General features: G+C 38.6%; 1 protein-coding gene across 1 annotated transcript in view; it reads left to right on the forward strand.

Annotated features, from left to right (window-relative positions):
- The window catches only part of LOC103192915 (LIM domain containing preferred translocation partner in lipoma), a 637,368-nt gene that overhangs the window by 277,761 nt on the left and 332,725 nt on the right, over positions 1-26,882 (forward strand). The window contains exon 4 of the mRNA XM_042780290.1: positions 12,693-13,376. Within this exon, the coding sequence (XP_042636224.1) occupies positions 12,693-13,376 (684 nt within the window). The remainder of the gene's footprint in view (positions 1-12,692; positions 13,377-26,882) is intronic.

The following is a 26,882-nucleotide window of genomic DNA, read 5'->3' on the forward strand; positions in this document are numbered from 1 at the left end:
GCTACATGTGTGGACACACACACACACACAAGTTCTGATACTACAGTACTATTTTGTTTTTGTTATTCTGTGTTTTTGTTTTTAAATATATATATATGCATATTTACTTCTCTGATTAGAAAAGCAGTAGATGGTCAAAATTTTGGAAAGCAAGAGATGTATGTATTTATAATACCTAAAAATTGCCCTCTTAAAATAACCAATTATCTGTTTGGAAATGAATCCTTCTATGTATGTATGTATATATGTGCATGTGTAAGATATTGTGGTAGTTAAGTTGTGTGTCACCTTGACTGGGCCTGGTTGAGTGGCTGGGCAGCTGGGTGTAGTTATTCCCCTTGATGGGCTGGTAATCAACTCGATGGTAGAATCTACTGGAGCAGCTGAGTAGCTGTCTTAGGGATGTGGTCTGCTTCCAGTCTATAAGAAGAAGCTTTGAGGAAAGTCACTAGCTTTCTAGCATGCCTAGACCCTGTATGTAGCCAGGTCTTCATTTAGCTGCCTGCCATGTTGTTTGGTACTCTTGAGACTATTTCATTTGTGGACCCTGAGTTTGTCAGTTCCCACAGTCAGTAGCTGCCTGAGTAAAGAGACTTCTCTAGCTCTAGTGGGTCAGGAAAAAGAGGGAGAGCTAAAGCCCAAGGTTGAGGGGCTTTCACCCAGCCCCTAGAGCTAGCTGTTGGACTTGGACTTCTAGCCTCCAGAACTGTCAGAGAATAAATTCCTGTTTGTAAAAGCCATTCGTTTGCAGTGTGTCTGTCAGAGCGGCACTAGAGGACGAAAACAGATAAACTGCATGTGTTGATTAATAGATATAAAACAGTATTTCCTAAACCAAAAAACCAAACCTGTTGTCATTGAGTTGATTCTGACTTATGGCCACCCCATGAGTCACAGATTAGAACTGCTCCTTAGAGATATCTTTGTTGAAACTCTTACAAATCCAGTTGCCAGCCCTTTCTTCTGCAGTGTTTCTAGGTGGTTCTAAACTGCAAACTTTAGGTTAGCATATGAGCACTAATCAGATGTGCCACTCAGAGACCTTCATGTATACTAATTTTCTTTTAAAACTTATACAGTTCTTAATGTTTTTAATTATTTTATGACAGTGTTTTTTTTTTTTTTTTTTTTTGTATGCCATCATATCGCATCTATTCCAATTCATAGTGACCCACTAGGCTGTTTCCTGTTAAGTCTAGTAAACTTAACACTGCTACTTTTTTATTTTATGACAGTTTTTAACAATGGCGTAATACCCATTATATGATTATACCAAATTTATTTAAACAATCTTTATGTATTAATTATTTAAATCATGTATAACATTCTATATTTATAAATTATATTTCTGTGAATTTCTCTTAAAACAAAACATTGATGCCATCTGTGACTACTTCCTATGCTAAATTCCTAGAAATGAAATTACTGATTTAAAAGATAGGGACTTTTTGGGGCTTTTGATGTATATTGCCAAATTGTCCCATAAACCAAAAGAAAACCCAAACTCACTGCCGTCAAGTCAGTTCTGACTCTCAACGACCCCTCCTTAGGTTTCTGAGGCAGTATCTATATGGAAGTAGATTGCCCAGTCTTCCTTCAGAGGAGTGGCTGGTGGGTTTGAACTGCCAGCTTTCTGATTAGCAGTCAAATGCCTAGGCACTACACCACCAGAGCTTCCAAATTGTCCCATAGACAGAATCTGTGTTTAATAGAAACAAACTGTACCTTGGCCCCTAAGTCTAAACTACAGGAAGTCCCAGGCTATGCACTGTGACTTATAGACAGCTCCTACTTGCCCTTTAATGTTACGTAAATTTGCTTTCCCTTGGGAGTGATTGAACCATCCCTTACAACAAATTCTTCATCATCATAACCTTCGCTTGGTGTATGTACAGATTTCAAATCACAGAAAAGTCTTAGAGCCTTTTCTTGAGCAAAACCAAACCCACTGCAATCGAATCATTTTCAACTCATAGTGACCATATAGGGTAAAATAGAACAGCCCCATAGAGTTTCTAAGGCTGTAAATCTTTATGGATGTAGACTGCCTTATCTTTCTCTGGAGGAGTGACATGGGTTTGAACTGCTGACATTTTATTTAGCACCTGAATGCTTTAATCAATAAGCCACCAGAGCTCTTTTTTCTTACACTAAAGTGAGGCTAAATAAGAACCATATGCATCTGTTCTGACAAATTAGCCTTAAAGACACACTTAGAAACAGATCTTATTCATAACCCAGGGACAGCTTGTATATAAACATTATCCTTGATGATGATTAAGTAATTCTCACCCATTAATCATAGCCCTGGCCCCAGGTACTATCCCCTATTCTGCTTTAACAGCAGTACTATTAAAAGATGTTTCTGAGTTCTGATTTTAACTCGGAAGCATCTGTCCCCTTCCTACTTTTTTAATTTTAAATTCAACTCTCTTGAGTGGGTCTGATATCATTTATATTTGAAAAGTCCTAATGATTCTGTTGTGCAGCCAGCTTTGAGAAGTACATGTCTAAATGCATAGTGTTAGTTTCTGTGGTGTTCTGTTATAATCTGTTAGCTTTATTTCCAGCTCATGGGGTTATGTATTAAGTGGATTGTGCAAGAAGCACTGGCTGGGAGAAGAATGGAGCTATGGGTATTGAAACTTGAGTTACGAAAGATAATTAATAAGAAAACTCAGGACAGCAGTGTTAAGTTTTTCCTCTGTTCAGAGCTAGGATAAAATGATGAAGTAATTTTTCTCTGAGCCAAAACAAGTATCAGATGAGAAATGAATTACATTTTAACTGAAATAGGTAAGCTGTGTTTGCATTTTTCCACGTTGTGGAAACTCAGGAACCAAAACTATCCATTTATTCATCCAGCCATTACTTATTAAGTACCTACCTACATTGACCCTTAGTGATGAAATACAGTTCCTATTGTCCATCAAAACTTCATTGCAAATTTTCAGAATGCACACATTTTGAATCACTGACTTTCCGGTGTACTATAATCTTCCTCTGAAGTCATTAAGTGAGGCAAGCTGTTAATGCTCTTGGCTGCTAACTGAAAAGTTGCATGTTCAAGGCCACCCAGAGATGTCTCCAAAGAAAATCTTGGTAATTTACTTCCAAAAAACCAGCCATTGAAAATTGTATGGAGCATAATTCTACTCTGACACAGGTAAAGTGGCCATCTATCAGAACTGACTTGATAGCAACTGGTTGGCTTTATCTTCTATTTTGTTGTTAGTTGCCATTGAATCTGCTCTGACTCATGGCAGCTTTATATAACAGAAGCTTTGCCAGGTCCTTCATTATCTCTATGACTTTTGGTGTGTTTCTGTCCATTGTTGAAGCCGTTGTGTCATTCCATCTTATGAAGGGTTTTCCTTCTTCCACTAGCCCTCTACTTTACCAAACATGATATTATTTTCTCACACTTGTCTTTCCTGATGACATGTCCAGAGCAAGATGGAATCTCACCAACCTTACCTCTAAGGAACATTTTGAATGTATTTCTTCTAAGACTGATTTGTTTGTTCTTTTAGCAGTCTATGATACATTCAATATGATTTTGTGAGTTCCACAATTCAAATGAATTGATTTTTCTTTTTTTAATGTCCAACTTTTGCTTTCATATGAAGCTATTTAAATGGTTATGACTTGGGTCAGATGCACCTTCATCACCAGAGTGACATCTTTGCTACTTAGGACTTTCAAGGAAGTATTTTGCAGCACATGTGTCCAGTGCTGTATACCATTTAGGAGCTCTGTTGGCACTATGGTTAAGGCATCAGACTGCTAATCAAAAGGTCAGTGGTATAAACTCTCCAGCTTCTTCATGGGAAAGAGATGAGGCAGTGTGCTTCTGTAAAGATTTACAGTCAGAAACCCTATGGGGGTCACTCTGAGTCAGAATTGACTAGATGGCAGTGGGTTTGGTGGATTTATATACTACTTAATTTCTTGAATGCTGCTCTCATGGGTGTTGATTGTTGAGCCAAGCAGAGTGAGATCCTTAGCAACTAAAATTTTGTCAACATTTATCATAATCTTAGGAGACCAAGAAGCATGTTCCCCTCTCCCTCAACCCTGTACCTCAACATGTGAAGCTCACTTTTTATCTACATTACATAAGATAAGGAACCTTGATGGTGCAGAGCTGAGAGAGCTTGGCTGCTAACCAGAGGTTGGCAGTTCAAACCCACCAGTTACTGCATGGGAAAGAGATGTGACAATCTGTGTCCATAAAGATTTATAGCCTTAGAAACCCCTACTCTACTCTGTCCTGTAGAGTCACTATGAGTTGGAATCAACTAGAGAGCAGTGGGTAATATAATAAAATTTTTATTTAAGAAAAGCATAGACTACTTAATGGAATAATAATAACAAAACAAAACAAAAAAAAAACTTAATGCCATTGAGTTGATTCAACTCACAACGACCCCTCCTTGGGTTTTCGAGGCAATATCTCTATGGAAGTAGATTGCCCAATCTTCCTTCCTAGGAGTGGCTGGTGGGTTTGAACCACCAGCCTTCTGGTTAGCAGTCATATGCCTTAGGTACTATGTTACCAGACCTCCCCTTAAATGGAATAAGAGGAGGAAAAATGACAGTATTCATCAATTTCCTTGGTTCATCAAATGAGGCATCTAGAGAAGTAATGTGATTTTTCTACTGCCACTCATCTCTGAACAGTGACAAAGCTGCAATGTATTTTCTAGGGCTCCTGAAAGGACAAGACCTTTCAATCCTGTTGAACACCCTTCCCGGTGCTATACCCATCATTCAGTGTCTGTAACTTAGACTGGAAGTTGCAAAATGGCACATAATGCACTACATTTGCCCCATAAAACTCCTTTGTTTGGCCTCCTGTTGTTTATAAAACATAGCAAAGCTTTAAAATCAGAAGAGTAACATTAGATCCATATTCTACTTGGCCATGATTGGCTGGCACCTTATAGTAGCCACCTTTAGAGAGAGTATAACTTCACTTTTCCGAAGTCCACATGACTCTATTATCTGACAGTTATACACACAGAACACTCATTTACTATTCAGTGTCCATTTATATAGTTGTTTTTCTTTTAGGAGAAAAATACTTGTCTTTACCTACATTTCAATCACATCTCTTGAAAATGGGAAAACTATAGATAGCTTGAAAATGTCTTTTCCAGTTTGTTTATTTGTTTTTAGTTACTAATAGGTACGTCAGTCTGTTTACTGCCACAGGGATAATCAAACAGAATGAATATCTGAAAGCAAAAAACAATTGATCAGATTTTGTTCAAATGCCTTTAAAACAATTTTATGAAAATGTAATCTTTCAAATCAGTCATCTCCCTTTCCATTTTATTTATTCTTTGCCCATGTGAGAACATCATTCTATTTAATTTCAGTTGTATTATACATGTGACTTTGTAGTCTGTTTCTCATTTACCATGTACATTTTCATTTAGCATCTTAAGTACTTTTGTATGTCTCTCGATAGCTGGAATGAAAATGTAATGATGAGTTTTGAACTTTATGTTACTGATTAAATATAGGATTTTAGCTTTTATATATTCTTCTCTTCTGTAGCTTAAAAAATTTCCTTTCAGGTAGAAGTCATCTTTGCTCAAGTCACACCAAAATTTGCCAAAATAACTTGAATTAACAAGGAACTCTTTGAGTACACCAACTGTAATTGTTTTTTTTTTTTTTTTTTTTTTGTAGCTCTAGCATCTAGTTTCTTTTCTTTTCTGATAAGTCTATTTAAAACATATCCCTTGACTATTTCCAGAAAGGATTTGACCCAGCATTCCGTAGAGTACACATATACAATATAACCATTAAAATGAAAATGATCACCCCTAAATGCTTCTTGGAAAGAAAATAGCATTAATAAATCCAAAATGTAAAATCATTCAGCTATTTACAGAAAGGGAGAGACTAATCAGATTACTGTAATTAAGCATTCTTTAAATTCATCACAGCTTTTTCACAAGTTTGCCACCAGAACACAGGAGTTGGTGAAACCATTGTAAAAACCCAAACTAAAACATGAAAAGAAAAGACCCAAATCAACATTATCATCATTAGACAAGATTTGGGCAAGTCCACAACTCCTGGTCACTTGATCTACAAATGTGGTAGGATTGACAAAAGAACCATTGAAAAAATTGAGAAGGAAGCTACGGGGATGGAAAAGTACTCCTTCAAGTATTCCTGGATCTTGGATACTGAAAGCTGACCACAAATGTGACATCAACATTGATAGCTCCCTGTGAAAATTTAAGACTAGAAAATCCTATCAGATGGTCATTGATGCCCCAGGACACAGACTTTTTCAAAAATATGATTATAGGAACATTGCAAGCTGACTACTGTCTTTATTGTTGCTGACGGGGTTGGTGAATTTGAAGCTGGTATCTCCAGGAATGGGCAGACTCATGAACATGTCCTTCTGGCTTCCGCAGTGGATGTGAAACAAATTGTTGGTGCTAACAAACTGTATTCCACTGAGCCACACTATAGCCAGATGAGATATGAGGACATCATTAAGGAAGTCAGCACCTACATTAAGAAAATTGGCTACAACCATGGCTCTGCAGAAGGAAGATGGGGCAATCTACTTCAGTAAAGATTTACAGCCTTGGAAACCCAATGGAGGTCACTATGAGTCAGAATCAACTCAATGGCAGTGAGGTTAGTTTGGTTTGGTGGAAAAGTAGCATTTGTGCCAATTTCTAGTTGGAATAGTGACAGCATGCCTTAGTTCAAGGAATAGAAAGTAACCTGTAAGAATGGCGGTGACAGTGCATCTGCTTTGCCTGGTACATCTTTCCACCAGCTGGGCCGACTGACAAGTCCCTGTGTCTGCATCTGCAAGATGACTACAAAATTGTGATATTGGCTCTGTGCCTGTGGGCAGAGTAGATACAGGTGTTTTCGATACAAGCATGGTGGTCTCACCTTTGTTGTAGTCAACGTTAGCACTGAAGTAAAGTGTGTTGAAATGCACCATGAAGCTTTGATTGAAGTTCTGTCTGGGAGCAATGAAGGCTTTAATGTCAAGAACATCTCTCAAAGATGTTTGTGGTGGCAGTGTGGCTGATGATAGTAAAAATGACCCACCAATGGAAACAACTGCCTTCACTGCTCAGTTGATCATGCTAAACCATCCATGCGAAATCAGTGCTGGCAAGGCACCTGTGCTGGAATGTCACACAGCTTATGTTGCTTACAAGTTTGTTGAGCTCAAAGAGAAAATTGATTGCTGTTCTGGTAAAAAGCTGGAGAATGGCCCCAAATTCTTGAAATCTGATGATGCTGCCATGGTTGACATGGTTCCTGACAAGCCTATGTGTTTTGAGAGCTTCTCTGACTATCCTTCTCTGGGTCATTTTGCTGTTCATGATGAGACAGACAATTGCAATTGGATGTCTTCAAGACAGTGGACAAAAAGGCTTCTGGACCTGGCAAGGTCACCATATCAGTTCAGAAAGCCAGAAGGTTAAATGAATATTATCTATAATCCTGCCACCCCAATCTCAATCTGTGGTAGAAGCATGAGCTCAGAACTGTATGTCTCAACTGACCATTTAAATGTAATAATAAAAAACTGGTTAATGATAGCAGTGCACCGTGTAACCTTCAGAAGAAAAGGAATTTTTTGTGGACCATTTGTTTCTTTTTTGTGTGGCAGTTATAAGTTATTAGTTGTTTTTTTAAAATCAGTACTTTCTAAATGGAAACAAATTGACCAAAAATTTGTCACAAAATTTTGAGACCCCATTAAAACAAAGTTTAATGAGTAAAAAAAAATTATATATATATATATATATATATATATATATATATATATATATATATATCTCAATCACAAAGTTTCTTGATTGTCAAGTCAATGTAGGAGATGTGGTAGCTTATATTTTGTATGGAAGGTTATAATTTGATAAGAGGAATGTACTTTTTCTTGGGAATTTGTCATTCACTCATTCATCAAATATTTTTTAAATGCCTACTATGTACCATAATGATAAAAATACAGAGGAAGCAGTAGTGAATCAAAGAAATGTCCCAGCCTCTATGGAGACACACATGTACAAGTATGCTACATGCAGAAAAGGAGAAATAGAGATTGCCCACAGTGCCCAAGAATTCAGGCAGAGGTCCATTGAGAAACATGACATCTAGGTTGAGACTTGAGGGATGTGTAAGAGTTAGCTCACATGGAGTTCAGAGAGGGATAAGGAAGCACATGGGTCTAATCCCTGAGGTGGAATAGTGCTTCTTATACTAGGTGTGAGGGAAGAGAAAGTCAATGTAAGGGGACAGTGACATTGTCAAGGAGAACAGAGGTCAAGGACAAATTGTTTTTTAAGTGGAAAGCCATTGAGATTTTTAAGTAAAAAAATAATGGGAATAGATTTACATTGGAGAGAAATTACTCTGGCTGCAGGATGAAAGATGTATTGAAGGGGAAGTATAGACAGTGGGACTCCAGTTTGGATGCTGTTGGAGAAGCCCTAGTGAGAAATGGTGATATCTTGGAATGCAGTAGGAGCAGTGCAAATGGTGGAATGTGGACCCATTTGAGCTATTTAGGGAATAGGATCAATAGGATTTATTAATTGGGAAGTGAAGAAGGAAGAGGCTGAAGTGTGACTCCAGATGTTCTTGTGGAAGAGAAAACTAGATGAGAAAAAGATTCAGAGAAGATGATGAAAGTAGTTTTACAACTTACTGAGTCTGAGTGTATGAAACCTTCAAGCTGACATTTGAAATAGATGGATGAATATTTAGGCCTAGAAGTAAGAGTAGAATCTGAGTGTCTCCCTGCTGTAGAAGATGTTTCAAGTTGTGGGCAGGGTCTTAGAGAAAAGAGAGAGAGAAGATGGGTCTGCATCACAGCAAAAGAATCATTATTCCAGAACCATTGGACAATATGTTGGCCATTTTACCAGTAATAGTGTTACAGACTATTAGAAAAAGTGTTTCAGTTGTCAAAGTGCAAAATTATATTTGATGAAGAAATGTTTATATACAGCTAAATTAATGTGTTCCAGATTTAGCTTTCTGCTGTTCTAGGTTGATCCAGATATAAAGATTAAAAAAAAAAAAAAAAATCCAGGAATGTAGTTAACAGTCTACTTCCAATGGTTTTCAAGTAGAGATTGAACTGTTCACTGACCAGGAAAATTTTGGAAATAAGTGAGGCACTTTTTATTGTCATAATGACTAAAGGATGCCAGTATCATGGAATGGGCAGGAGGAAAGCCACATTATTGTCAAATCCAACATGTCCCTGTTAAGAGATGCTGATTGACTCTTGGCTAAATACCTTCCTCTAAGTCAATGATTGCTAAATATCAAGCTGCCTGCCAGAGAGGGCCACTGGTCCTTTCTAGGTGCTATCTTCTACTACGTCATTGCCTTCCTGCTCTCTTCTCTGGTCTCTTTGAGCCTAGAGGTGATGACAACTTTGACTTTACCAACCCCAGATCATTGTCCTGCCCTTTGTGGTTCCCCACACCCATGTGGGCCTCTATACATCATCGCTTTATAAATTAACTCCTTGAGATGTCCTAGTTTGAGTATGCTGTCTTTTTCTTGTGGGTTCCTGCATGTTACAGCCATAATTTCCACACATTATTTGTCTCAACTGTAGTTTTCTAGTGATCATAATAATTAGTTCTAGATTTAGTTCCCTGGTTAGTTACAAGCTACTGAATGAAAATTTACCCTTTATCTTTTAATGCTAACCATTCAGGGGCCAAACTAGTAATCTAATTTTGTAATTTAATTAGCCTTCATAGTCTCACCTTGTGGAGTGGCCATTCCCCTCTACATGAAGGTGGTCCTGTTATTGCCCAGTAGTCACACGTGTAGTTGAAGAGCTCTTATTTTTCCTTCTCAAAAAATATATTTTGAAGAAATTACTAAAGAAAAACTTTAAAGTCTGTTATTCCTTAGCATATGACATGAAAGAGTCAGTTTGGGCCTAGAAAAAATTAAGGTCAGCATTTCTAGTCAGCCATGTCAATCATAAAAGATGTCAGCAGACACAGAATTAAATGAAAGAAGGAATAATATTGTATATTTCATTGATGACTCAAGATCAGCAGAAGCCTAGATTTCCTATTTTGAACATTCTACAAGCTTGACTATAATTGGAGACAATGACTGAGCAACTCAGCTAATGATAGATGTACCCTCTACTGTAGTTTTGAAGTCTGCACACTTCAAATGTCATTTATTTTGAAAATGAAAATCAGTCACACTCAAAGTAAACAAAAAAGGAATTAATGTAGACCCAACTCTTAGAAGCAACATTTTTTACCAGTTACCAAAATGCTTCTCTCTGTCTTTGTCAACAAACACACACACACACACACAATTTAAACAGTCCTCATGTTTTCGAATGAAGGCATCAGGCACAGTTTCAGGAGTCCTTGCCAACTTCTAGGAAGTACCTCTCTAGTAGTGCTGTCTTCAAGGGATAAGGATGTTTCTTATAACTTTATTATGAATTCTGGTATATGTGTATATGCCGGCATGTTTCTAAATGTTTTATATAACTACGTGTTTTAAAATAGCACATTTAGTTACATATTTTTTCTTTGCAAGTTTATATTCTTTACCTCGTTGAAGGTGGAGGGGGTAAAGAACTGAAAAGTAATTAAAACATATTTTATGTTTATATAGCTATAGATATATAGATATATAGATATATATATTTATAAAGTAATTAAAGCATATTTATTTATGTTCTTCATGGTTAAAGATATCTATGCCAACACTCTCCTGGCCCACATTTTCAATTAAATATATAGTAAATCTTTCTACGTACTGGATTATTTGGCACTTCCAAGTATTTATTTTTGGCATTTAATTTCTTTTTTGTTTTTGCAAGAATTCTTGAAGTTTTATCATGATTTAACATTTTCCGTTTGAAATCAAGCTCATTTAAAAAAAAATAGATTCATATAAATACATATATGTGTGTGTGTGTGTGTGTGTGTGTGTGTGTATATATATATATATATATATATATTTCCCCCCTTGAGATCTGTATCTCTGTAGCAATATTTTTATGTCATTATTTTCCCATTAATCATTCTAAGCATTTTTAACATGTGAAACTCTATGAGCTTAATTGGGGGAAGACAGTAGTCTAAGTTGAATCGTGATTGTCTCCCTGTCACCAGAGAGTTTATGGTCTGGTTGAGGAGATCTTGCATAGTCAGTAACTGTTGAACAGATGTCTACATTACCAAGCAGAATTGGCTGTGGACATGAGACAAGAACAGACACAGTGCTGTGAATGATCTCCTTTTGCATCTTCTCTTTCCTGGAGCAGGCCTTCAGTTTCTGTTTTTCCCAAGTCAAAATCCTAGGTAACATCTTACATTCCTCTTTCTCTCTCTTTCCTCAGCCTGTTCCCTTTCCTGAACAGTATGTGCAGGCATGCACACACATACACACATGTTTGTGCCAACAACTAATCTAATCAACATCTGTATCTTGCGTATGTTACTGTGTTTGGGTGCTGTCAAGTTGATTTTCAACTCATAGCAAAACCCATGGCATCAGAGTAGAACTGCCACACAGGATTTTCTTGGCTGTAATCTTCATGGGAGCAGAAGGCCAGGAATGGCTGTGGAGCTACCAGATGAGTTTGATCCACCAACCTTTAAGTTAGCAGCTGAGCATTTACCTGTTGTACCACCAAGGCCTCCTCTACCTGGTACAAAATTCACCAAACCAAACACACAGCCATTGAGTCAGTTCTGACTCATAGTGACCCTACAGGATAGAGTAGAACTGCCCCATAGGATTTTCTTGGCTGTAATATTGATGGGAGCACATGGCCCAGTCTTTCTCCTGTGGAGCTATTGGGTGGGTTTGAACTGCCAGCCTTTCAGTTAGCTTCCAAGCCTTTCATTGCTGTGTCCATGTTGTTGTTGTTGTTGTTGTGCCGTCAAGTTGGACCCGACTCATAGCGACCCCTCCTTGGGTTTCTGAGGCAGTATCACTAAGGAAGTAGATTATCCCATCTTCCTTCTGAGGAGTGGCTGGTGGGTTTGAACCGCCAGCCTTCTGGTTAGCAGTCAGGTGCCTTAGCCACTTTGCTACCAGGGCTCCCTTGTTGTGTCCATAGCTCCTAATTATTTTTCACATCCCTCACTTTACTCTCTTCTGGTACTCCCCTTGTTTTGGCTTTTATCATCACTTTCTTGAACTATTTATTGCTACTCTCTTCTCTCTCATTTGACAGTGACTCTTCCTTGCCTAGATGATTATGCTGGACTCTTTTTCTTTGTTGGTTAGTTCATTTGCTTTTAATTTAAATTTTACCATGGCATTCATGATCTAGCCCTTGCCCATCTGTTCAGCTATCGCCTTTGATCCTCTATCACTCACAGCATACACACCAGCAATACTGAATTTATGTAGAGACTGAAACAGACCATATATATACATCTGTATTCATATCGGTCAGTGAGGGCCTCCTACATTGTTGGTGATCTATTTTGTCTGAATCTCTACCATGTTTTTCCTCTCCTGCTGAAAACATATCCGTGCTTTACCTGGCAAAAAGACTCATTAAATGCCTTATTTGTGTTTTGCAGAGTTCATATATAAATACTATAGTACTATTTACTTACAAATTTTCATGGGCGATAATATATGTGTTTATTTCATTTTATCTCCTACTTTAGGGTTCTGTTAGTGCAACTGCCTCTCCTCCAGTCTCCACTCCTGTCACAGGACACAAGAGAATGGTCATCCCAAACCAGCCACCTCTAACAGCAACCAAAAAGTCAACATTGAAAGCACAGCCTGCACCCCAGGCTGCACCCATTCCAGTGGCTCCAATTGGAACACTCAAGTCCCAGCCTCAGCCAGTCCCAGCCTCCTACAGCACGGCATCCACCCCTTCAAGGCCTACCTTCAACGTGCAAGTGAAGTCAGCCCAGCCCAGCCCTCATTACATGTCTGCCCCTTCAGCAGGCCAAGGTTATGGCCCAGGGCCCCAGGGCTATAGTACTCAGCCAATGCCTGTGTCTGGGCAGTGTCCACCTCCTTCAACCCGAGGAGGTATGGATTATGCATATATTCCACCACCAGGACTTCAGACTGATCTTGGATACGGGTATGCTCCAAACCAAGCACGCTATTATGATGGTTATTACCCAGCTGGGCCTGGCTATGGGGGCAGAAATGACTCTGATCCTGCCTATAGTCAACAAGGTCACCAGAATACCTGGAAGCGGGAACCAGGGTATACTCCTTCTGGAGCAGGCAACCAGAACCCTGCCGGCATGTATCCAGGCCCTGGTCCCAAGAAGACCTATATCACGGATCCTGTTTCAGCTCCTGGTGTACCACCACTTCAGCCCAAGGTAGGAAACTCATGAACATAGTGATGGAAGTTAAGAGATGCCTGGCCTAGCCTGCCTTTCATAGAAAGCAGGGCCTAAGGTGAGAGCATATATGTTATTCTCTTATTTTATTAAGGAGTACAGTCCCAGAAAGCACGAGTGAAACAGGAGAGGAAGATCATATTTGCAAATATGGTAACAGTTTGGCTACTTTTTAGTATCAAATGCAGTTAATTGAACAACCTTGAGGGCTGTTTTCCAAAAGGCCATATGAGTCTTACCATCTCAGGACAATTTGTACAAGGGTAGGAAGTTATATACTTAATCCTACAGCCCTTCACTTCTATTAGTCAAAGTTTCCCCTGTGGAGAATAACTATCCTCGCACTTCCAGGGGGCACTTGTATAGGCACAAAATAGGTCTGCAGTATCTCATGCCTCAGGAGGCACAAGGAACCGCCAGATATGGAGGTGAATGTTTTATAAAACAGGTGTGAGGTGAGCCGCTCTCAAGCTTTGTCCATGTGAAAGCAGTTGAGACCCAAGTAAACTTGGTGTCATGGTTGCTGCTGAAGCAGAACAGGTGGCCCAAGTCCCAGGAGACAGGTGACACTAGGGGAGTCTAAGGTAGTGTAGACAGCTGGTCTGGTTTCCTTTTAGGAGCAGGCTATACCGAAATGGGACTTGTCTGTTACCCTTGTCCGTCTGCACTGGTCAATGAAGAATAATCTTACTCTCTTACAGTATTGAACCCTAGTAAGCAGTTTTTAAAAGTCCTTCATGAGTGGCAGTTGTCTTTTTGGTTGTTTCATTTAAATGCCAATATGTACACCTTTTAAGCCAGCATTTTGTTACTCCTTCTGAACAGATAAAATACTGCACATACCTCCTTTACTAAGATTTGGATTGTACATCACTCTTAAAACCAACATGTTTGTTTGCTCCACCCTGACAAGAGGCGTCAAGAAGTGTTATCCAAAGGGTGAAATGGAGATTCCGAGCCTGTTTCCAGTTATTGGGTTGAAACAGCATCCTCCCTTCTTTTCAGTTAGAGCTGTGAGAAATCAGAAAGTGAGAGCCCTTAATTACGTGAAAGTTGAATGATAATTTTGGAGAGTGGATTGGGTAGAAAGTTGTTGCTGTTGTTAGTTGCCATTGAGTTGATTGTGACTCTTAGCAATCCTGCAGACAATAGAACTGCCTGCCCCATAGGTTTACTAGGCTATAATCTTTATAGGAGCAGATGGCTGGGTCTTTCTCCTGTGGAGCCATTGGTGAGTTCCCATTGCTGATCTTTCAGTTAGCAGCTGAGTGCCTAACAATTATGTCATGAGGGCCCCTTGGGTAGAAGATTGGAATATGTATATATTTGAGATTCTCAATTTCCAGAGAGATTCTTTCTTATATTCAACATTATAATGAAATTTTTCCAGTCTTTGCTATCCTAGTAGAATGTTTTCTAAAACACTATTTTTACATGAAAGCTTCTGGTCTATCAGTGGTGCTCCATGTGAATTTTAGATTCCTTGGAGAAATAGAAGGAGCTCTATTGCTGTAGTTGTTAAAGCACGTGGCTACTAAACATAAGGTTGGTGGTTCAAACCCACCAACTGCTCCTTGGGGGAAAGATGAGGTAGTCTGCTTTTGTAAAGATTTACATCCTTGAAAACCCTCTGTGGGCACTACGAGTCAGAATTAAGTCAGTGGCCATGGATTTGGGCTATGGGATTTTTGAGAGAAGTAGAGCCCTGCCTTTCTGAACAAGTGGGACCCATGATGAGCTAGAGGCAGCCATCAACCTTATGAGTGTCCGTTATGTGAAATTGGCTCACCCGTGATCATTTTCCCCTAACCAAAACCAAAGTCATTGCCATTGAATCCAACTCATAACGACCCCTCCTTGGGTTTCTGAGGCAATATCTCTACAGAAATAGATTGCCCAATCTTCCTTCTGAGGAGTGGCTCATGGGTTTGAGCCACTAACCTTCTGGTTAGTAGTCAAGTGCCTTAGGCACTATGCCGCCAGAGCTCCCTAGAGTGATATAAACATTCTAAGTTAAAATGTTAAGTATTTTTGAAACATTACTCTTGGGTAGCTTTTGTTTTCAAAACCTCTTTACGAAAAGAAGTATTATTAAGGTTTTGGGTGTTTGTCTGCTTTTAAATAAAGTTTGTGTAAAACAGTCGATCTAAATAGCCTTGCCCTTTGTTTAACATCAAAGTGTATTTGTATTAGTCCTTTCTGGCCCCTAATATAACCTGCTTAGAGAAAGTGGGATTATTCAGCTTGATCTCACTTTCGTACTACTACTACAAAAAAAAAAAAAAAAAAAAAAATCCCCTATAGAAGATTAAAATAAAAGTTCACATTTCAACAATTGCCACAGATACTTAAGCCCAAATAGACATGCAATTTTGTCCTGGCCAGTGCAGCCTGAACAACAGGGTGGCTGAGTGACGTTTCTAAGGGAAAGACTTGGTCCCTGAGTTGTTTAAGGATCCTTTCACTCCACCTGGGAAAACAGACATGGGAGAAAGTAAAAGTATGTCTAGGTGGAGTGAGTAGTCTGGTAAGAAGAAGCAAGCCAGACTTTGAGTTTCCTGTTTTCCCATCATGTCACTGGGCCTGTGGACAGCTACTCTTTGACATTTGGAACCAATCCAGTGGTGAAGGAAAAAGAATCAGTGCCCACTGCAAAACCTGGATCTAAGATATTGGATGTTACGAGCTTTTGGTCCATCCTCACCAGCCTACTCAGGGTGATGGAATGGACTTTTTATTAACCACTTACCAGAAACCATGAAACTTTTATTTTGCTTATTTTTTTATTAAGGTAATTACCCAAGTTTTTCTAACACATTATTATAGATTTGGGGATATCCATGGTTCTCCTGTCATGTTTTAAACTTTTGAAATATTTGTTTTCCAACAGCATCATGTGTTTTAATATCTTATTCAATTGTGCATTTTAAAAGTTAAAACCAAGTCATTTGGTTTTTGCTTTGATTATTAAGGAGAATGGTTCAAACCAAAACCAAACTCACTGTCGTCGAGTCGGATCCAACTCATAACAACCCTTCTTTGAGTTTCTGAGGTGGTATCACTACAGAAATAGATTGCCCAACATTCCTTCTGAGGAGTGGCTCATGGGTTTGAACTGCCAGCCTTCTGGTTAGCAGTCAAATGCCTTAGGCACTACGCCACCAGAGGCTGATACTTAGCCATCCTTCTGTATTTTAGGAAAAAGGAAAGGAGGCTACTGAAGCACCAAGTGTATTCTGTTTGTGTTGTGGGGGCACTGGTTGGTGAAGGGGTGGGCTTTTTTACAGTTGGTGCAGAACACTGCTCTATTCAATGGTACCTGTGCACAGAGAACCTTATTGTCCATGTGTTGACTCTGCTGGGTTTAGTGAAGTGACGACTGGCTTGAGAAATGAACTCCTAATTCTAATCCCAGTTCCTCCCTTGACATTCCTCTTTGAGCTTGAGGAAAACCTCTAGACCTCTTTATGTCATGCTTCCAACCTCAGTAAAGTGGAATGTCATCTTAACTAATTAATTAATGATTGCAAAGGGCTTGGAAATTTCCAAGGACTTAATAATTGCCAAGTGAGGACTAGGCAGCTTTTTTACTGGCTTTCATTTATTTCAAAATTTTTACTCTCTGATGGAAGGCTTACCTTCATGCTTTAAAAAATATATATATCTTTTATTACATCAAGACATTCTTAAGAATTTGGCAATCAACCCATTAAGAAAAGTTTTAAATAAGAAGGAAAGAATTCTCCCGTATATTTGAGATGAGTTGTTTAATTTTCCTATGTCATAGTGCAGTGTAAAAGAAGAAAGAACAAAAAAAAAGGAAGAAAAAACAGAAGAGAAGAAAGGAAGATAAAATAAAACCAGCAAGACTTAGGCCATTGTGATTATATTTATGTTCCCAAAATGTGCCGAGCACTGAATTTGTATACTACAGTAGCCCATATTATGTTTTCCGTACCATCTGATCTGAGTTCCTTGGAACATACTATTATGAGAAAGGTTTTATTAGGGAACAACAATCCCTTCCCACTGGCAATTCTCTTAAAGGTGCAATGTAACATTTTCTCTTTGCAGTTTATAAAAGCTAATATCATGTTCATATTTATGTCTTATTGATGGAATTCATGTTCAGTCTATTATCTTCACATCCTTGTGAGGTAGGATGTGTATCTTCTCCAATGTTCAGATTAGGTGACTCAGCCTGAAAGTGTCAGAGTCAGGACCTAAAGGCTGATCATCACTCTTTGATCTCCAGTGACAGGACAACTTTAGTACCTACTTCCTTATCATAAAATTTAATCTATATCAGCCTCAGTTTTGCACACCAAATGTGAACCAGTACTGTAAAGCTCACCTGCCTTTGAGCTGACTTTTACTCATGATGACAGGGTACAAATGTGCCCCATGGGATTTTCAATGGCTGATTAATCAGAAGGCCTTTGGAAGTGGGTGGACTCAATCCTCCAGTCTTTTGGTTAGCAGCCAAGCATGGTGCAGTTTATCCTACCCAAGGACTCTGTGTTCCAGTAAAAACCCACTATAGTGTTAGTCTTTCTTATTGAGGCTTATCACTTCCTGAAACCCATTTGTACATTATTTCACCCTTTTTTGTGGCAGTTTTCACATCCTTATTATACTAGAGTCATTTGTGTACTGTCTTCCGCCATCTTACCATGCATGAGACTCCAAGTTGTGATGGGTACAAGGTATGTAAACAGCTCTGTGTCCTGCAGAGTAAACTGACACAGCACACAATGCCTTCTTGTTTAATGAAGATATTTGAATAAACCCCCTGTAAACAAACAACAACAAAAAAAACACCTCACTGCCATTGAGTCCATTCCAACTCATAGAGACCCCATTGGGTTTCCAAGGCTGTAAATCTTTATGGAAGTAGATTGCCCTGTCTTCCCTTCTATGGAATAGCTGTTGGGTTTGAACCACTGACCTTCTGGTTAACAGCCACATGCCTTATCCACTATACCACCAGAGCTGCTTAAACCCTCAAGACCCTCTTAAAATAAGGAGTTAGTATTGCTTTTGAATGTAGATTGTTTTTTAAAAAGTTCCAAAACCCAAACCTGCGCTACTAAATTATCTTAGGTGACCTCATTTACACCAGAATTATCACATCAGCAACTCAATAAATAACCAGAGTGACTACATAGTTTCTCAGGTTCAATTTCCTCTGATATTTTCCATTTGTTATCCTATATAAAATATATGTTTGTGAGTATATGTTACTGGTTTTTCAGAGTCTTTTTCTTTTGGCTTTTGCTAAATGTCCACTCCTCAGGAGGAAGACTGAGCAATCTACTTCCGTAGTGATACCACCTCGGAAACCCAAGGAGGGGTCACTATGAGTCGGGTCCGACTCGACGACAGTGGGTTTAGTTGGTTTAAATGTCCATGGAATTTGTTGATTCATATTTTTATCAACTCTTTAATGTTTAATTTATATGTAATAAAATATGGCTATTTTAGACTCATAAAGCAATGACCTTTGACAGATGTATGTATCTGTGTAATCACAATGACAGTCGAGATATAAACCATCTCAGCTACCCCATAGAGATCCCCCATGCCTTATTATTGTCAGTCCCCTCTATCTTTAGCTTCAAGCAATCACTCTGCTTTCTGAAATGACAACTTATTTTTTATCTTTTCTAGAATTCCATGTAAATGGAATCTTACATATACACTTGAGTCTTAGTTTCTTTCATTCACTGTAATTTTTTTGAGATTCATTTGTATCATTAGGTGTGTCATTAATTCATTTTTATTCCTAAGTATATGGGTATACTATATTCCTAGTATATCCAGTGTATGAATATACTAAAATTTGTTTATCTACTCACTCTTTTCTGGGGCATTGTATTTTTTCCCCATTTTAGGTTAGGAATAAAACTGCTATGAACACTCATATACAGGTCTTTGTGTGAACGTAGTTTTCCTTTGTCTTAAATACCTAGGAGGGGAATTACTGGCTCATGTGGTAATTACTTAACTTTATAAGACACTGCCAAGTTAAATGTACTATTTTACTTTATCATCAGCAATTTATGAGTGGTCCAGTTGCTCCCAGTCCTGGCAGTGCTTGACATTGTCTTTGTTTTTAATTTTACCTATTCTCATGGTACATATATGTAGCTCATTATGGTTTTAATATACTTTTTTATTGTTATTGTTGTTACTAATGATGTGGAACATCTTTTTCTGCCCTTGTTTGTCATAAGTTATCTCCTCTTTCGGAAATGTCATCATCTTTTGCCCATTTTTTAAATTTGAGTGTTTGTCTTCTTGTTGAAAATTACAGGCATATTTTATACATTTTGATCGACTGCCAGTATTTTCTCCTAACCTTACACTTGAAATTTCATTTATAATAATAATAATAATATTAATAATTATTATTATTATTATTGTACTTTAGGTGCATATTTACAGAGCAGAATTTGTTTTACATTCAACATTTTGTGTACATTTGGTTTCACTCCCCAGTTACCATTCTCAATCCTAACTTACTCTCCTCCTCTCCCTTCCCAGAACCAACCCCTGCCCCCCGTGCCCTTCTTAGTTATGCACCCTCGTGTGTCCAGCTTTTCCTCATGTGAATGATGCCCTTCTGGTGCTACAAAGGATGTATTTCCGTACAGTAGGTGGGTGCATCACCCTGGGTTGAATGTTCTGCATATAAGTCTTATTTACTCTTGGGCTGAGATCCAGCCCCTGGGAATGAGTTTTATTCTGGGCCCAAAGTGTATCCCAGGGCCATAGGCTTGGGGGTCTCACCAGACTCCATCTGACCAGTAATTCTGGTCATTATTGTGTTTTTGGATTTTGTTCCATGTTTTCCCTGCCATGCTATCCAGGATCCCCACTTTTGATCCCTTCCCTAGTGGTTGGCATTGTTAGCCGGGCATCCTCTAGTTCTTCTGGTCGTGAGGTCCATCATGTCCTAGGGCTGCTTGTTTCCAAATGCTCTTTTTCTTCACTCTTCTGTACTTACGAAGATAGGAGACCATTAGCTGCATCTTGGGTGGCTATTCGAAAGCTTTTAAGACCCCAGTCACTACTCACCAAAGTAGATTGTCTTTTGAAGAGGAGAAATTTTTAATTTTCACGAAAATTCTTCTACAATTTGTGCTTTTTGTTTACTTATTTTTGCTTTCCCATGGTTACAGAGATTTTATTCTTGGTTTTCATCTAGATGTTTCATAATGTAAATTTAGGTTTATAAATCAAATCAAGTTAATTTTTGCATATAATGTGAGAAAAGGATCACACCCAGCACATACACCCAGCAAGTTGTTCCACCACCATTTGTTGAAAAGACTCTCTTTTCCCCATTTAATTACCTAGGAATTTTGGTCAAAAATCAACTGATCATGCATCTTTGGATCTACTTATGTACTCTCAATTCTGTTCTAGTGATTTATATACCTACCCTTAGGTCAAGACTAAAGTCTTGATCTGACCTATATACTAAGTTTTGAAATTAGGCAGTATAAGTTTTCTTAGTTCTTATTTTTCAAAAGTGTTATGGCTAAGCTAAATCTTTTTTATTACCATATGAATTTTAGTATCAGTGTGTCAATTTCCCCAAAATACCCTTCTGTGAGTTTTGATTGAGATGTTAATTAATTCTATAAATCAATTTGAAAAGAGCAGATATCATAACAATTTTGAGTCTTCCCATCCCATAACCATGGTATATCTCTTCAGTTATTTAGATTTTCATTAATTTCTCTTAACAATGTATTATACTTTTGAACTTGTTTGTTAAATGTCTCTCTAAGCATTTCATGGGAGCTCTGATAGCATAGTGCCTAAGGTACTTGACTGCTAACCAGAAGGCTGGTGGTTCAAACCCACCAGCCACTCCTTGGAAGAAAGGTTGGACAATCTACTTCCATAGTGATATTGTCTCAGAAACCCAAGGAGGTGTTGCTATGAGTCGGGTCCGACAACAGTACATAACAACAACAACGATAAGCATTTCATACTTTTAGATGTTATGGTAAATTCTGTTTTTTTTTTTAATTTCAATGTTTTGTTTCAAATATGTAGAAATATTACTGATTTTTATGTTGTCCGTGTACTCCATGACTGTGTTAAGGTTATTTAGTAGTTTTAATAGCCTCTTTCTGACTACTTAGCTTTTTAATGTGATCATTTCATCTGTGAATAAATTGTTGATTCAGGTGTTTGCTTCCTTTGTTAGTAAGAGGCTATCCATCAGTTTCCTATGTTTGGAAAATGTGCTTCCTGATTGAAGAAACAAGTTTCCTATAAATTTGAAAGCTAGAAGCTGAGTGAAAAAAAAAAAAAAAAGAACTGTTTACTCCCCTCCTTTCACTAGACTATGGAAACTCATGGGAGCTCTGGTAGCATAGTGGCTAAGGCACTTTACTGCTAACCAGAAGGCTGGCAGTTCAAACCCACCAGCCACTCCTCGGAAGGAAGATGGGGCAATCTACTTCGATAGTGATACTGCCTAGGAAACCCAAGGAGGGGTTGCTATGAGTCGGGTCCCACTCGACGGCACATAACAACATGGAAACTCATAATGTCTGACATAGAAGGGATCTTCAGAATCATTAAGTTATAACTCTTTAAATTTACAAATGAGAAAACTGAGGCCTAAAGAGTTAGAGTGATTTGAAAGGTTATAGAGTTAGTTAGTAAGCAGCCCATCTGAGTGGAAATCTAGCCCTCCCTTCTATAGCACAATGCCTTTCTACATTGATTCAGAATAGTTTTGGACAGGTAGGTTCCGAAGTCAAAGGCTTTTAAGAGGTACCAAAAAAAAGCTTATTTCTTAGCCTTCGACTGCCATCATCAGTTTTACAAAGTCTCTTGATAAATGGCTCCTGTCTAGTGTTCCTTGTTTGTGTCAAGTTACTTCTGTGAGACTTATTCCTAGGGTCTATATGATTTTAACTTAGTCTATAATCCTTCTCTTTCATGATTTTCTCCTCAGACCAGAGTTTAGTTGCTATCAGGGTGGATGGCCTAGCACATGACAGCCTTTTTCAGGGAATGGTCCCTTCTGACAACATGACCAAAGTAGGTGAGACAAATTCTGGCCATTCTCACTTCCAAGGAGCATTCCAGCTTCACTTTCTCCAGGACAGATTTGTTAAATCTTTTAGCAGTCCATGTACTTTGAGCATTCTTCTCCAGCACCACAACTCAAAAGCATCAACTCTTCTTCAGTCTTTCTTATTCATTGTCCAGTTCTCGCATGCATATGAGGTGATTAAAAATACCATGGCTTGTGTCAGGCACACCTTAGGTGTCAAGGAGACATCTTTGCCCTTCAGCAATTGAAAGAGGTCCTTTGCAGCCAGTTTGCCCATTACTATACATTGTCTGATCTCCTGACTGCTGCCTCCATTGGTGTCAATTATAGAACCAAGCAATGTGAAGTCTGACAACTTCAATCTTTTCTCCATTTACTCAGATACTGCTTATAGGTCCAGTTGTGAGGATTTTTGTTTTCTTTATATTGAGATGTAATCCATACTGCAGACTGTATTCTTCAATCTTAATCAGTAAGTGCTTCAAGTCATTCTCGTTTTCAGCAAGCAAAGTTGTGTTGTCAGCATATCTCAGTTTGTTAATGAGACTTCCTCCAATCCTGATGCCGTGTTCTTCTTCATATAGTCAAGCTTCTTGGATTATTTGCTCAGCACACAGATTGAATAAGTATGGTGAAAGGATACAACCCTGACACACTCCTTTCTTGATTTTAAACCATGCAGTGTCCCCTTGTTCTGTTAGAATGACAGCCTCCTGGTCTTTGTACAGGTTCCTCATGAGTGCAACTAAGTGCTCTGGAATTTCCATTCTTCTGAATGTTACCCACAATTTGTTATGATCCACACAATCAAATACTTTTGCATAGTCAATAAAACTCAAGTAAACATCTTTCTGGTATTATTTGCTTTGAGCCAAGATCCATCTGACATTAGCAGTGATATCCCTCGCTCCACATCCTCTTCTGAATCCAGCTTGCATTTTTGGAAGTTCTCTGTCAATATACTGCTGCAACCATTTTTGGATTATCTCAAGTAAGATTTTACTTGCATGGGATATTAATGATATTGTTCGATAATTTCCACATTCTATGAGATCACCTTTCTTTAGAATGGGTACAGATATGGCTCTCTTCCAGTCAGTTGGCCAGGTAGCTGTCTTCAAAATCTCTTGGCATAGCCAAGTGAGTGCCTTCATCAGGGCATCTGTTTGTTGAAATATCTCAATGGGTGTTCCGTCAATTTCTGGAGCCTTATTCTTCACCAATTCCTTCATTGCAGCTTCGACTTCCTCCTTCAGTGCCATTGGTTCTGGATCATATGGCACCTCCTGAAATGCTACGGTGACTCCGTGTATTCCTTTCATCTTCTTTTGATGCTTGCTGCATCATTCAATATTTTGCCCATAGAATCTTTGAATATTGCAACTCGAGGCTTAAATTTTTTCCTTCATTCTTTCAACTTGACAAATGCTGAACATGTTCTTCCGTTTTGGTTTTCTAACTCCAGGTCTTTGCACATTTCATTATAGTAACTGGCTTTATCTGCTCAAGCTGCTCTTTGAAATCTTCTGTTCAGCTCTTTGATCTTGTCATTTTTTCCATTTGCTGTAACTACTCTGCTCAAGGGAAAGTTTCAGAGTCTCTTCTGACATCCATTTTGGTCTTTTCTTCCTTTATCGTCTTTTTAATGACCTCTTGCTTTCTTCATGGATGATGTTCTTGATGCCATCCCACAGTTCTTCCTGGTTTTCAGTCATTGGTGTTGAATGCATCAAGTCTCTTCTTTAGATGGTCTCTAAATTCAGGAGGGTCTTATTTTGGAGCTCATTGACTTGTTTTAACTGTCTTCAACTTCAAGTTGAACTTGCATACGAACAGTTGATGGTGTGTTCGCAATCAGTTCCTCGCCTTGTTTTGGCAGAAGGTAGTGAGCTTTTCCATTGTCTCTTGCCACAGATGTAGTCAATCCAATTCATCATTGGAATTCAGTAAATGTTCTTGAGAAAATACAATGTGGTTTATTTAGGAAGGTTGCTTACTTAAAATAACATTTCCAAATATGTGACAATAACATGTAACTTTTTATAATGCATTATAACATTTACCAGACACTTTTATATAAGAGGAAAATTCTGGTAACATACCAAGAGAAATTTGATTAAAGCTTGAAATGCTGTGACGATAAAATGCGTGTGTGTTCTGAAGTTTTAAAACCTGCTCTCAAATGCAAATGTTAGAAAGCACCCAAGATAAGTTATTATTTCTGTATGTGATGCTTTCATGTGCATTGGCTCATTTAATCCTCTCAAAAAGTATGTGAAGAAGATACTATTCATGTTCTGACTTTTACCAAGTAAGAAACAGAGAGGGATTATGTTACTTGTCCAAGACCACATGTCCCAAGCTATTAGCCATTGTACTACACTGCCTGTTGGTAAAAGAAAACTCCAACCTGTTGCCACCTAAAAGGAAGTTAATTAAAAAAATCTCACTGATGATTAGTGACCCAACTTCAAACCTTGAATCAAATTATCTTGAGCAAGTTCCGTATGCTAAGCTGTTGAGGATCCCTCTTCTGAGGTATCCAAAATCAAACCCATCCCACTGCCATTGAGTCAATTCCAACTCATAGTGACCTTGTAGGACAGAGTGGAACTACCCCATAGGGTTTTAAAAGTTCTAAATCTTTATGGAATTACAGTGCCTCTGGTAGCGTAGTGCCTAAGGCACTTGACTGCTAACCAGAAGGCTGGTGGTTCAAACCCACCAGCCACTCCTTGGAAGGAAGATTGGGCAATCTACTTCCATAGTGATACTGCCTCAGAAACCCAAGGAGGGGTTGCTATGAGTCGGGTCCTACTCGACAGCACGTAACAGCAACAACAACATCTTTCGTGCACAGAGCAGCTGGTGAGTTTGTACCACTGACCTTTGGACTAGCAGTCAAATGCTGCTTGTTGTTGTTGTTATTTGTTGTTGAGTTGGACCTGACTCATAGCAACCCCTCCTTGGGTTTACGAGGCAGTATCACTATGGACGTAGATTGCCCCATCTTCCTTCCAAGAAGTAGCTGGTGGGTTTGAACCACCAGTCTTCTGGTTAGCAGTCAAGTGCCTTAGGCACAGAGCTCCTAAATGCTGCTAGTCCTGGTAAATGATTAAGTGCCAGGAAATCTTCTTAGATATTTTCCTAATAGTGTGCTCTAACTAATCATTTTATTTTTCTTCTACCAGTTTGCCTTGGCCAGGCACTTACGAGGCACTCGGCAGGGTAGGAGGTGTAATTGGTAGGCTATGTAAAGTAGCTAAACAAAATGGCATAAAGGAGCATCTAGCCAAAAACTTTGAACCTCAGAGAGGAAAGTACTACTGATCTCTGAGAGGCATTAAACAGCCCAAAGACTTTCTCTGCCCCCATGTATGGTGTCAGCAAAATATCTGTAAATGAGAAGTAAAGACTGTAGTAAAACAAACACTGACTGATTTTTCAAGAGCAGTGTAATTTCACCCAAACATATGAACTCTTGCCAAGTGCCAGAAGTAACATTGTTTTGTACATTTGCATGAATAATTTATAACATCATTGAATAGCTGGTCAGAAAAGGGTTAGGGAAAAGAAAAATGTTAAACTTAGCTGTAAATCCAGCCCATTTGTGTCTGATGTTTGGAGTCATTCAAGCAAAATGAACATTCATTCCATTGACTAGTCACATTTGTTCTTGATTCAAAACAAACCTAAGAGATTAAATAAATGAATGAATGAATGAATGAATGCATGCTCCAAAACTGCCAGTCTTAAAATGGTTGGGTAGAATACTGAGTTGCATTTGTACAGAAGAAAAGCCAAATGGGCCAATCTAGGCCAAGTCTGTTTGGATGGCCTTATTTGGGAGAACCAGGGAAGTGTGAACCTGATCCCATGAAAAGATCAGGACTGTTGAGCCTTCTGTGGCAGTTCTGTGAGTTCTAGTACCAGGCTATTAATAGGGAGTCGAGCACAAGTGTGCAGCTGTTGCCTTTTTTTTTTTTAAAAAAAAAACAAACACATGGATCATATTTACAAAGGACCCTTTCCTTTACCAAGAATTTATCAGGTGAGAGAGTCAGTTGTTTTTATTTCCCTTAATTCTTACTGTAAGCATTTTCTATTATAAAATAGAAGTCTAGTTATTTCTTTGAGTGTTAACCAGTTACAGAGTTAAAAAGGAAAGCTTAGAAACTAAAACAACTTTTTCAGTAATCTACAACACAGTGACTCATTGTCACAGACTGGGTTCCACACATGGCAACTTCATGTGCTTCAGAATAGGACTAAGCTCTGTAGGATTTTCAGTGGCAATAACCTTATGGAGGGAGCTCTGGTAGCATAGTGCCTAAGGCAATTGAATGCTAACCAGAAGGCTGGCGGTTCAAGCCCACCAGCCACTCCTCGGAAGGAAGATG

The sequence above is a fragment of the Orycteropus afer genome, unplaced genomic scaffold, assembly GCF_000298275.1.
Source record: "Orycteropus afer afer isolate SDZICR_OR568_19922 unplaced genomic scaffold, OryAfe1.0 scaffold00032, whole genome shotgun sequence".
NCBI lineage: Eukaryota > Metazoa > Chordata > Mammalia > Tubulidentata > Orycteropodidae > Orycteropus > Orycteropus afer.